This window comes from Nothoprocta perdicaria, unplaced genomic scaffold (genome assembly GCF_003342845.1).
Source record: "Nothoprocta perdicaria isolate Ctin4 unplaced genomic scaffold, notPer1 scaffold_447, whole genome shotgun sequence".
In the NCBI taxonomy this organism is placed as follows: Eukaryota; Metazoa; Chordata; class Aves; order Tinamiformes; family Tinamidae; genus Nothoprocta; species Nothoprocta perdicaria.
This window is the reverse complement of record NW_020455696.1, coordinates 91949-104980: the sequence shown is the minus strand read 5'-3', so window position 1 is coordinate 104980 and position 13032 is coordinate 91949. Positions and strand designations below refer to the sequence as shown.

At 48.1% G+C, this 13032-nt stretch overlaps 1 protein-coding gene across 1 annotated transcript in view; it reads left to right on the top strand.

The window, feature by feature from the left end:
* Positions 1 to 13032, top strand: part of PPP6R2 (protein phosphatase 6 regulatory subunit 2) — a 72382-nt gene that overhangs the window by 24206 nt on the left and 35144 nt on the right. The window contains exons 3-5 of the mRNA XM_026046529.1: positions 3775 to 4020; positions 9510 to 9696; positions 10498 to 10635. Coding sequence (XP_025902314.1) covers positions 3794 to 4020; positions 9510 to 9696; positions 10498 to 10635 — 552 coding nt within the window. The 5' untranslated portion in view covers positions 3775 to 3793. The remainder of the gene's footprint in view (positions 1 to 3774; positions 4021 to 9509; positions 9697 to 10497; positions 10636 to 13032) is intronic.

The window sequence follows — 13032 nt, the reverse complement described above, 5'->3', positions numbered from 1 at the left end:
TCCTGGCGTTCCTCAGGTCTAGGCTGGCGTCTCCTGGCGTTCCTCAGGTCTAGGCTGGCGTCTCCTGGTGTTCCTCAGGTCTAGGCTGGTGTTTCCTGGTTGTGCCGTCCCCGGGGCTCAGCAGAGCAGTGCCCTGGGGACACATCATCTCCCCTATGTCATTGGAGTCAGTTGGGTTCACAGAAGTGTTTTGGCTTCCTAGGGCTTGCAGGCTCTCTAGCCAGCTCCATTTCTCTCTCCTGTTACTCATTCGTTCTCATCCATGGTTTGGAGGGAGGCGAAGAAGCACTTTCTGAATTATAGAAAGAGAGTGGATTTATTTACTGATAGCTAAGGAAAAATAGACCTTTTCTGGGTTTCTGCAAGGTCCTACTGCCAGTTCACTATGTGGATTCTGTGCTTCCTGCTGCGGGTGCTGATAGATGAGCTCAGTCGGGTGGCCAGCAGTGGGTTTCCCTGCTGTCTCATGTTCCCTATGGAGAGATCCCTGGAGAGACCTTGGTAATCCCTGATTAGTGCTTCTGTTCCACCTCCCTATACCTTGCAGAGGACAAGCACCTTGCTACTTGTGCTAGTTCATGGGAAGCGAAACACACTTTTAAAATTTAATTAGATAGTCATTGCAGAGTGGGGACAGCTCCTTCTCTGGGGTTAATAGAGTTTAAGTATTCCTGAAGGATTTTAGTGCTTGTAGGCATGTTAGCCCGTACCCTGACAGAATCCACCATTGATGGATTGAGGGTGGAACTTGCCCATCTCACCGAATGTCGTGTCCTGTGTTTGCCAGACATTCCCACGTGCTCCAGCAGTTCCAGGGCAGCCGTAGCGTGTAGAAGAGCGGGAAGTTCCGTCTCCAGGTGAGGAGGAACTTCTTTACAGTGAGGGTGCCAGAGCCCTGGCCCAGGCTGCCCGGGGAGGCTGGGGAGTCTCCTTCTCTGGAGGTCTCCAAACCCGCCTGGATGCCACCCTGTGCTCTGGGTGTGCCTGCTGGAGCGGGAAGGTTGGACTAGATGATCTCTAGAGGTCCCTTCCAACCTTGAACGTTGTGTGATTCTGTGAATGCTCCATGGAAAAGGGCACGTACTGAAACCGCTGTGCGTGCCGCATGCGTGTGTACGCATATATATCCACACGTTATCCTGCATGCATTGTCCTCAGCAGTGGCTGCTGTGTCCATCGCGAGGCCAATTCTTGCAGGGCTGCTCTGGGTCACTTTGCAGCTGCCACGTGCGTTATCAAACCAGGCCGACTGCCTGGGTCCCTGCCCGGCCTTCAACAGACCCTGAACAGCCATCCCCAAGTGTCCAGGGCTGCGTTTCACCGAGCAGCTGGTAAGAAGCTGCCCCTGGAGGAGCCCGTGGTGGGGCCAGCCCCTTTGCATGTACCAGGCACAGAGCTGTGAGGAAGAGGAAGGTCACAGGCGGGGAGGGGGGTTCCTGCACCTCAAACAGCTGCTCCAGCTGTTGGACTCACGAAAGGCTTTGGAAACCCGGCCAAAAACCTGACGTGTTTGTGATGGGTTTCAATGTGAAAGTAACATACGCATATATAGGCCATATATCTACTGGGATTAACATTGCCCCCAAACCTGCCTAGCTTAAGCCCTTTAATTAATATCACCTCTTTTCCTGAGGAATTTATAATTAACAGTCAATCCCACATCTCCGAAGGAGTGTTTGCAGTGAGCACGGTGCAAACGGTGGCAGTTTGCAGTGCGGTTTTGCAGTGTGGACGTCTCCTCTGCCCCAGGAATTCAGTGTTTTATTTGCATGGGCAGATGTGCAGGAGCTCCCGCTTCTTGCTGTGATGCTAATGTATCTTTGTAAATTTGAAGATACTTTTTCATTTGAGCAGCTCAAAGTAGAGTCGGCCTCTCTCTCTGCCATATTTTATGCTAGTTTTCCTTGGGAAAGTGTTTTCCAAAAGATTCGGGTGAGACTAAACTCAAAAGTTTGGAAAGTGTTTAGGAAGTGGCACGGCTGGATCCTATGGGAGGTTTCGGCAAGCTTTTTTGGACACCCTTTTTTTGCAGTGTTGCATTCCTGAGCGTGAAGGGGTTGTCTCGCCGCGCTGTCCGATGCGGAGCCTGCAGCTCTCACGCTGCCCTCAGGACCATATACTTTTCACATGTGGTCCCTAGGATCTCTAGCCTGGGATGCTGGAGGTCTTGGCTGAAAGCAAAGCCGGGCAGGAGAACAAGGGAAGAGGGGATAGTTGCAATGGGTTTTATAAGCTTATATGTATTTAATAAAATGCCACGCCGGTGCCGCTGCCTCCCCAAGACGTGTCTGCAGAGAAGCCCTCTCCTTTGTCCAAACTCCGAGGTGAGGAGCGAGCTTGGAAAAAAGGGACTTTGGAGTCCAGCAAAGCCCTCGGAATCGGAAAGCTTTCCTATGAGATTCTGTGGCTCTCAGGGTCACTTTGGAGAGCTTGCTATGGAATATCTGGGGAAATAGGCCTATTCCAAGGAAGAAAATGTAGGCTTAACTTGATAAAGAAACGGTTTTCTTTTGAGTCCTTAGACATGTACATGCATGCCCAGGATCCTTTCGGGGTTCACCCCAGCAGCTGCCGGGGCCGCTCCTGCTGCAGCCGCTGCGGCCGCAGGGCAGTGGGGCGATGGAGAAGGAAATGGGGACTAAGCTGGGCCGAACTAGGCTGAGCTCTTTCTGATGCTTTCAACAAAATCATCAGTAAATCCTGTTTCTTCGAGGGCATCACTTGGTGTGAGAGTTAAGCTTAAGACTGTGGAAGGGTCTAGCTGATGGATTGATGGTGAGGTGTTAAAACAAGGAATTTAGGAGAAAATATGAAATGGGATGAAAACCATAGGGAGAGTTTTGTGAGGATTGGTCAGGACATTGTCCCGTTTTGACAGAGTTGGTGGCTTTTGTAAATGCTGAAGTTGTGTGTTGATGTAGACCAGGCTTGTCCTGCGAGCGCTTCCAAGCAGGCTTAGAGGGGACCAAAGCAGAGCTGGGGCAGTGTGGGCTCCTGGGCTCAGGTCTTCGGGACTAAAGCCCAGCTCACAGGAGTCTTAATTAGTGTCTCTTCTTTTTTTCATATATGCAGTGTATCCCTTTTCTCACTTCTGCAAAGAACTGCATCAAAATCATTTATATTTAGTTGCTTCATTGTGGAGCGTCCTGCTTTCAGCAAGTGCTTGTGAGGACTTGAGATGCAAAAAGTGTAAGAAAAGGCGACCGTTATTTCAGTTTCTATTTCTAGCTTGGATTTGTAGTGTCTTTTGCCACTTCTGTTACAGGGAAACACCTGTTAGTCCCAGCCACAGCACCCAACAAATTGTGCCCGACCATCGTGGTTTTCAAGGGGATGTGTGGAGATTGTTCAATATTCCCCCCTTAGGTTGATCAAGAGTAAAGCATATTATATATTTGTGCATATGTACATGTAAATACATATATATATATATATATTTATCCCTGTTTGTGAACTGCCTTGACCCTAATCCGGTAAAGCATTTGTGTGTGTGAAAGTGCTTTTTGGTTTCAGGTCTGGAGCCTTCTTCCCAAGGCGCTTGCAGTTGGGCTTAACTCATGCATGTTTCCTCTGCCCTGTTAATGCAGGGCAGCTGTAGCCTGTTACTTTTCTGATGACAAGTTTCTGTTGCAGCAGTTTAACTGTTTTCTTCATGCAGACAAGCAGTTGTATTGTAATTTATTCTGCTCCTGTTGTGCAGTGCGAAGGAGGAGGCGCGAGCTGAGGATTGCCTTGGGGAGAGCAGGGATTAATCGTGAGCCTTGTGCTTTACAGCTAGGTGTGTCCCATCACCATGTTCTGGAAGTTCGATCTGAACACAACATCACATGTGGACAAGCTGCTGGATAAAGAGGATGTGACGCTCCACGAGCTGATGGACGAAGATGACATCCTACAGGAGTGCAAGGCGCAGAACCGCAAGCTGCTGGACTTCCTCTGCCAGCAGCACTGCATGGAGGAGCTGGTCAACCTCATCACACATGAGCCCCCCGTGGACATGGACGAGAAGGTCCGCTTCAAGTAGGTATCCGCAAGTAGGATCCGCAGGTAGCGTTCAAGTAGGTCCAGGCAACCTTCTGCGCGTGAGCCTCTAGGTCGTGCAAAAAGGCTTTTGAGCACTCTGAAATATTGCACACTCTTTCGTTATTTGGGATGAATTTTCAGAAACTTGTTTCTTGATTTCAGTTTTTTTCAACTAATCTCTCTAAAAAAAAATCACCTCTTGCTGTTTATTCAAAACTTTATTAGATCAAAGTACCTTCAGTGCTTTATTCTGATATCATAATTGCAGGAAATAACAGAGAGTGGTTTTCTGTGAGTTCAGGGTTTCTGAACTTGATGACTTTTCACTAGTCAAGGTCATAAAAGAAAGTCAGTTGTACAGTGAATAAGAGATGTTGGATTTTCAGCGTGCTACATCTGCAAAAACTGGCGGTGGCCTCTTGAAATGTTTAGTGCTTGCATCAAATTGTGTTCATGCATTTTAAATAAGTGTACACTTTAAAAAAATGGGAAGTTTGCTAAGCTTATTTAAAAAACACAATTACTCTATATATAAATGAATAAGTGAAATGTGTATGTTTCAACTGTAGGAACTGTAGTATCAGATATTGCAGGTTTTGCTAGAAAGAAGGAGCAGTTGTGTTTAGCTTTATTGCTAGATGAGATAGGCAGTTTGTTAGGCAGTATGTTTTGGTGACTACTTCCAGGTAAGTGAATGCCAGGAAGCGCACTCTAGTAGCTTGGAATATTATATTGCTGTAAAAGGTAAATTATCAGAAGGAACCAGGAGTATTATTTTTTATTACCCTCTTTCAAATGCAAATTTTCCAGGCATTTTAAAGAGGGGACCTGCAGGCAGCTGTCTGACTTCTTACCTTTTTTCCTGTACCTATATGAGTATCTGGCTTTTGTGGGAGTATTTGGCAAATCCCTAAATGGAGCTCTTTATCCGTGTTGGTTTTGCAGCTAATGTGGTGGAATAAGCTCAAGCCTAAACTGTCTTCCTGAGCAGGATGCACAGTTCTTCCCTTTGGAGCTCCGGGTGATGAGCTGGGGGAGCGTTGAATGATACTCGTATCATTCAACCTGTGATCTGGACTGTCCACGTTTCTTGCAGGAGAGAATGAATGATTTCAGTACATGAAATTCATATTTTATCCATGTCGCTGCAGAGTTGTCCACCTCCTTGGATAACCAGACTGTGTTTTTAAGTCCTGTTCACTGGAGTTTTCGTGGTTGATGTCGCAGGTCGCTTCCTACCTCTGGTGCTGTGTGCTGCAAGGTCGAGGTGGAAACCTGCTGATCTAAGCACATAGATTAAGGATAAAGAAAGATGGGAGGGAGTAGAAATGAAATTTCTCAAGAAACAAAAAGCCTTAATGCAGAGCAAGGAGCAGAGGGAGGCTCGGGAGGAGAACACAGAGATGAGTGAGTCTTTGGTGGCAGTGAGAACCACATGGTGCCGTGTTTGCAGGGACGAGCAGAGCTAATCTTGGAAAGGATCTTTCTGGAAATGCTCCAGACTGAGCAGAGAAGCGATTTCAAAGCATGGTGAGACCATGCAAAAGGGAAGAGGGATTTAAGCTTTGAAGAATCTGGGAAGCTTTTGAAATGAAATTTGAAGATGAAGAATGGGCTCTGCCTAAATGTAATAGAAATCCAAGACCTCTTAAGACTGAACCTCTTAAGACGGGACCTCTCAAGATTGAAAAAGATTGTAAGAGGTTTTAAACTGGTGCATGGGAGCCACTCGACAGGTAGGAGGAACATGCAGCTCTGGATGCTGCCTGCTTTAGTCCTGAAATTCCGATAGGACAGAAGCTCATAGACTTCAGAAAGGGACCTGTGAGGAGGAGAGGGCTGCAGTAAATCCCATCTATGTCGACAGGTAAAACTCAGCACAACCAGACCAGGCCATGTAGCAACTAAAGAGTTATAAAAACTAGTTTTACTGTAATGCCTGGTTTTAATGAAACCTGCGGACGCAGAAGCCTGATGGGATGGTGCAATGTCCGCTTATCATTGTGCTGATGGGACAGTGTCCCCCATTAAGCCTGGGAGAGCTGGACCTGTTCAGCCTGGAGAAGGGAAGGCTGGGGGGGTCCTGAGCAGTGTCCGTGGACACCTCAAGGGAGGCAGTGAGGAGGAGCGGGGTGGCCTCTTTGCAGTGGTGGCCACTGACAGAACTGGAGGAAACGGCCCCAAACTGAAGCCCAAAAAAATCCCCAGGAACTTAAGGAAAAATATCTGGACAGGGAGGGTGCCCGAGTGCTGGAACGGGCTGCCCAGGGAGGCTGCGGAGGCTCCTGCTCTGCAGGTCTGCCAGCGCGCCGGGATGCGCCCGGGTGCCCCGTGCTCTGGGTGTCCCTGCGGGAGCAGGGGCTGCACTGGGGGAGCCCTGGGGGTCCCTGCCACCCTTCGGGGTTCAGTGATTCCCTCAGCCTGCTGCAGACAGGGTCGGCACCGCAGCGGACACAGGGCAGCCGCTCACAAATAGGTTTTACACAGAGCATTGAGACAGGTGGGAGAGGAATGATAATGCTTCCATCGTGGGAAAAGGAGCTTGTGCAATGGCCTTGTGAGAGTGAGCATAGGGTGCTCAAGTTTAACATCCTTGCAAGAGGAAGAAGGGCAGAAATAGCATGGGAGCATTCTGCTAATAGCAGAAATTATCATGGGGATGTTTGCTGTGTGTTTGTTTTCTAACTTCAAGATACAGAACTACATAAATATGAGGTTATTTAAGAGGAAAACGGTATTGTAACAGGATAGAAAAAGCCCGCAGTTGGCCTGGAAACATTTTAGTGGGTCGTGGTAAATGCAGAGCAATACTAAAAAGTTTGGAAAATACTGTAAAGTAGAGAACTTGGCTTTGTTAGAAACAAATAGGCAGTTGCTAGTAAAAGTGGAATTGTGTTCAGGTGAGGAGAAAGGATGATGTGGCAGGTTGGGAGTAAATCCATAGGACTGGACAAGGAGATAATATTCTAAATGCATCCAAATGTGGAAGCCTGTCAGACACGGAGAGCGGACAGACCATCCAAGTGCCAAGGGAAATAGATTTGTGGGAGATTCCCAAATGGAGGCTTTCTGTGCAAGGGGGTAGCCTCAGGAACTGTCTCCAGCCGTTTGTGGATGGACCTTTGGAAAAGCCTCCATGGAACAGTTGCCAGACCTGCCTGGTGTTGGATAAGTGATTTAAAGGACTTTGAGCACCAAGTTGCTCAGCTGGGTTTGATAACGTTTCCAAACGCTCATCGGCCACATTAGCAGGGAAGGGCAGCAGCAGGTCTGGGAGCAGCTCTTAAGGAGGGACCAGGGGTGATCCAAGGACCTGTGGACCATTACACCTGACTGCTGGAGTGTGCGAACTGGCAGCTTTTTGACATAAAAATGTGATTCACGGACACATTGCTAAATGTGGGCTCTTTGCCGTTGCCAAGTACAGCGTTTGTGGAGGGGAGTGAAGCTTCCAGGGTCTTCATGGGCTGTTCCATGGAGTCGGTGAACATGTGGGTAATGGTGACACCCCTAATGAAGCGCGAGGACATTCCTGAACAGCTCTTGAAAAGGTCTTGTGTCAAAGACCCCTCGTAGTGGGCTGCCATGGCATGAGAATGGGTTTGCTCCTCAGCTAATAATTGTGTAAGTAGAAATAAAGGCAAGGGGAAGATGTCCAGTTCCAGCTTTCTGGCTCTGCACCAGCTCCTCTGAGGCCTGTGCTGTTTGGTGCATCCGTACCTTAAATAAGATGGGAATAATATTTTCCTTGTCAAGAAGCATGCAGAGTGATGAAGAGTGATGAAGAATAAGGGTTTGAGATGAGAAGCTTTACTTATTTATTTATTGGGTCCCGCTGTGGGCAGAGGTGCACGTCGCCATTGCCATGACTCGCGCTCTGTTGCTCTATCCTATATCCTATTTTTCCTATTTGCCGTGTGTTGAGAGACGGTTCCAGCCGGGCCGTTCTGCCCAAGTGCCCCCCTTGCCTTGCAGGAGCCATTATGTTCCTGTATATATGCAGTACACACAGGCCTGGCTTGGCTTTGGAGCCGGCTTGTACCCGCTTAATTTTAACTTAACCACTAACTTTCCTCTAAAATCTGAGGCCCGTTTGGTTTGTGTTTTGGAGAGAGCAACACCAACTAGCGCGGCTCACGGGGCAGAGGGGACTCGCTCCCGACAGGGAGCCTTGTTTTGCTGCCGTGCGTCCCGGTGACTGCCCGGGGGACGCGGGCATGCGGGGCGCCCGGCTCCTCGTCAGCGCGCTCGGAACGGCCCACCATGGCCCCCTTGCACCCTTGATGGTAGGAGCGAGGTCGGGTTTAAAAATACCCCCCCAGCTGTCTTTGGCTGGAGGGTGATGCATATCCCGCAGTGAAAATGGTGTTACAGCTGAGCGCCGGGGGCAGCTTCCTGCACCCACCGGCGACGTTCCTCATGCCACGGACCTCCGAGGGGCCTCGTCCTGGGGCCGTGGGGCTCCATAGCCCTGCCTTGGGCTGGGACCTTAACAAAGCCGCTCATTTAACGCTGAACCTCTGTGGGGAGGGTTTCCGCAGGTCCCCATGGCCGGAGCTGTGCTGTGCTTCCCCGTGCGCTCCCCACCGAGGGGATGGGGCTTGGGGATGGGGCGAGGGGCTCCCTCCGTGCCCCCTTCCCATGGCGGTGGCCCACGCGCCTACTGGAGACTGGGTCTTATTATGAACATGCTCTTAACCATAAATGCGCTCTTAACCATAAACGTGTGATTCTCGCTTTGCTGATCAGGAGTGGGGCCTGTTTCTAAAAGCAGCACATGGGAGAGCAAGAAACAACACCACAAAACAGAGACCTACTCAGCTGCCAAGTTTCATTGCATGTTCTGGTTTCAGGGAACAAAATATCCAAACGAGAGTCGATAATAATTTCTAGGAAAAAAACAAAAAAGTCAATTTTGCTGATAGCTGTGGGCATCAGAGAGAGGCCGAGCCTCAGAGAGGCTGCGGGCTGCGAGCGGTTTGCGTGGGCACAGCCTGGACGTGCTGGAGTCCTGCGTGAGGCTGGTGCTCTGCCTGGCTTCTCCTCTCCTTGTGCGGTATGTGATGGCTTCTTTTTATTTCTGCATCAGTGCTGGGGAGAATTTTTCAGAAAACTGAAAAAATAGGCGTTGCTCAACTGTTTTGTATTAATTTTAGTTTTACAAGTAAAATTTTTGAAGACCTTTTTGGGGATATTGAAACTGGTTAAGTTTTTTTTTAGAAAATGACTTTTTTGAAAAGTCAGAATGAGCTGTAGTGTGAAGGCAGCCTAAATGTGTATTCCAGTGCTTAAAAAACAAACCCACGATGTGCCACAGGGTGTAGCACTTCCTTAAAATGTGCCTTGCGGGTAGCTGAGCCTTGTTCCTGCTGGGTTTCTTCCCTTCTCTCCAGATGATCCTCCTCTTGGTTTTATCTCCTTCGTTAAGCGCAGGTGTCCCTGCGAGCTCCCCTTTCCCCGTGCTCTGCTCTGGCTGCTCCTTGCAGGTACCCGAACACGGCCTGCGAGCTGCTGACCTCCGACGTGCCGCAGATCAACGACAAGCTGGGCGGCGATGAAACTTTGCTCAACATCCTCTACGACTTCCTGGATCACGAGCCGCCGCTGAACCCGCTGCTTGCCAGCTTCTTCAGCAAGACCATCGGGAATCTCATTGCCAGGAAAACCGAGCAGGTTCGTGGGACCGTTTGCGCTGGCACAAATGGATCCATTAATACTGTTGGTGCTGTGTTGCAATATCGGTGATGATCTCGTTAGGTTTGAAACTGTAAGAATCAAAAAATTGCTCTTGGGGTGGGAGGGAAGTGTTGGCTTTGCAAAGCTCTTCAGACTCACAGGTTGGAGTGAATTGCTGCATAGATTCTATGCTGAAACATTCATGTTCTGAAACAAATCTGTGCTGCCAATCTGCATGGATTTGTTTCAGATCTGTAATAGGTTGGGATATTCCTCTGCTAATTATTTATTATTTGTATTAGTGCATATTGATAACATCCTTTGGTCATTGCCCCGAAGCTTCTTGTTACATAGGTAATGTCTCAGTCTCTTGCCTATAACAGGGAAGTTGGAAACATTTACTGTATAGTCTTCTAGGAATACATGCATCCCAATATAAACTTAATTTTTAAATTGAAGCATGTAAAAGGTTTATCAGAGAGCCTTGGTGGAAAGAAAATTTATTCTGCTTCATTACTGTCTTTGATATTCTTGTTCCTGTGGGCTTACTTTCTTTCTGGCACAGAGGAAAGAAAAGATAGCTAAAAAGATTTGGTTTAGTTTTTTTTTTTTTTTTTTTTTTTTTTGAAATGAGAATGGTTTTCCTTTCTTTTTGTTCTCTGAAGAAGAATTCATCCACCTAGGAGCCATTTTGCATAAAGATTTGTTGGTTAGAACAAGAACATGAAGTGTAGAAAGTTCTGTGCTCTCATGTCCCTATATTGTATCAGTAACTGATAATGATGTTTTTATGTTTAGGTGATTGCCTTTTTAAGGAAAAAAGACAAGTTTATTAGCCTGGTGCTAAAGCATATAGATACGTCAGCGATGATGGACCTCCTGCTTCGTCTCATCAGCTGCGTGGAGCCAGCCACTCTACGGCAAGAAGTATTGAATGTGAGAATTTACTTCTTTCCTTTAAAGATGGGGAATAAGGGGTTTTGTGTGTGTCTTAAAGAAATGCATCTCTGTCGTTTAATACGAGAGCGCATCCACTCTTCTGAAAAGGATTTGTCTTGGCACAGAGCGACCCCATCAGCTGCATGGGGAGCTTCAGCCTGTCTGTCCTGGCCAGCAGGACGAGCCTGGATCGATCACTGCCAGCACAAGGTTGTTCCTGCCAGCTCGGTTTTCTGTATAGCAACCAATAGCTCCCTAAACGTTTTGCTATAGTGTCTTTATCAAGTAAAACAGTAATTTGTTCAGTTCCTGGTATGTCCAAGCGGGTGTGTGGTTTTTGGAGATGATGCACGGTACTGCTTCCACCCCCTTCCTCCTTAGCATGCCTCCTCATAAAATACCTCGCCGAGATACCGAGTTTGCTCTACAGGTAGGACAAGTTTTTCTCCCCTCGTAGCCCGGTCTGGGTGAGGTTGCCTCGTCCCTCTTTCCATTGACAGAAGAGATGTGCAGGACTGGATGTAAAAAATCTACTTTAGCTTTCAGTGGTCCAGAGGACAGTGTGCTGGGTGACAACTGCATTTGAGTCACTGAAGCCCATGGTGGGAATTGTAAGTCTGAGGAGCTTTGCTGCCTAAGTCTTCTGTGTCCAGAGCACTGAACGAAATATCACTTAGCAGGTAAAGGCTCTTTGCAGAGAGCTAAAAAACGAAGATTTCCTTTCATGGTGATCACACACATAGATCTGAGAGGATCAACTGATGCCTAGATTTCTCCCTCTCTTGAACAACATACTGTGCTGAGCACCACACAGCTCAGAGGCCGAGGGCAGACCTTGCTGAGGCGAGTCTAGTCCTCTAACTGAGGATGAGGGAGGTCTGCGACTCCGTAATGGGGTGGAGAGAGAAGATGGAGATGGACTCTTCTCAGCTGCGCACCTGATGGTGCACGAGGCAATGAGCACAAGCAGAAAAAGGAAATTCCAGTTAAATAGTAGAAAAACTTCCACCTGAGGGTGGCCACATATAAAGGAGGAACAGATAGGTCTCCATCCTTGGAGATACTCAGATTAAATTACCAAGATAAATGCAATTTTTCTTTGTGACCTTAAAATGATACTTTAGCTGAGCAGCCTTTTTCCTCCCTTCCATATTATATCAACCATCCCTAACTTGTTAGATCTGGATGGAAAGTATTTGATAAAGTCAGAAACTTAAATTCCTAGAAAAGTAGATGTGCGGTCTTGATTTTTGCTAGATATTAGAAATAAAAGTTAGATTTGTGGACTTTCCATCACATAAGGGGAAAATAGTGTTCGTCAGGTAGTACTGGAATGGATGTGAATGATTGGCGGCCCCAAAGCAGCTGTCCAGCTGTTAGTTGTGTAACACAGTGGTGACTGTTAAACTTGGTATTTGAAGGTTTCCCTAATCTTCATGTACATCTGCTGGGTTTTGTCTGAGGAGTTCTGACCTTGTGTCGAGGTCTTGCAGGTTACACTCTGACTTCTTCCCAAGATCTGAGTGCTGTCTGAAAACCTAAACGATTTCTGCTTTCCATTTGTGTGACTTGGCAGAAAGCTGGACGTTTTTATGTCCAAACAACATGGGAGAAGCCTTGCTGTCCCCTAGGGCAGTGCTGCTGTTGGAGGTGCCTTGGGTAGGAGTGGGCAAAGGCCCCTTTTCTGCCAGCTGCTGCTGCTGCTGGTTGCTTTGCTCTGTGTTTTACTGTCCTGAAAGGCAGTGCTTTACAGTGGCAGATTTATCAAGAGGATACTCAGTGCTGGTGAGGCCTCACCTGGAGTATTGTGGGCAGTTCTGGGCTCCCCAGTACAAGAGGGACATGGAGCTCCTAGAGAAGGTCCAGCGGAGAGAGACAAAGATGCTTAAGGGACTGGAACATCTCCCGTATGAGGAGAGACTGAGTGAGCTGGGCCTGTTCAGCTTGGAGAAGAGAAGGCTGAGAGGGGATCTGATTGATATGTATAAGTTCATGAAGGGGGAATGTAGGGAGGAAGGGGCCAAGCTCTTCTCCTTGGTGGCCAGTGACAGGACAAGGGGAAATGGGTGCAAACTGCAACACAGGCAGTTCCGTCTCCAGGTGAGGAGGAACTTCTTGACCGTGAGGGTGCCAGAGCCCTGGCCCAGGCTGCCCAGGAGGGTTGTGGAGTCTCCTTCTCTGGAGGTCTTCAAAACCCACCTGGATGCCGCCCTGTGCCCCGTGCTCTGGGTGTGCCTGCTGGAGCGGGAAGGTTGGACTAGATGATCTCTAGAGGTCCCTTCCAATCTTAAACATCCTGCGGTTCTGTGATATGTTAAATTAAACAAAACTACAGTCTGCAAAGCAAGTGTCCGGGCATGTCTGAGTAGGGCTTTGATGTTCACATTGTCCCTT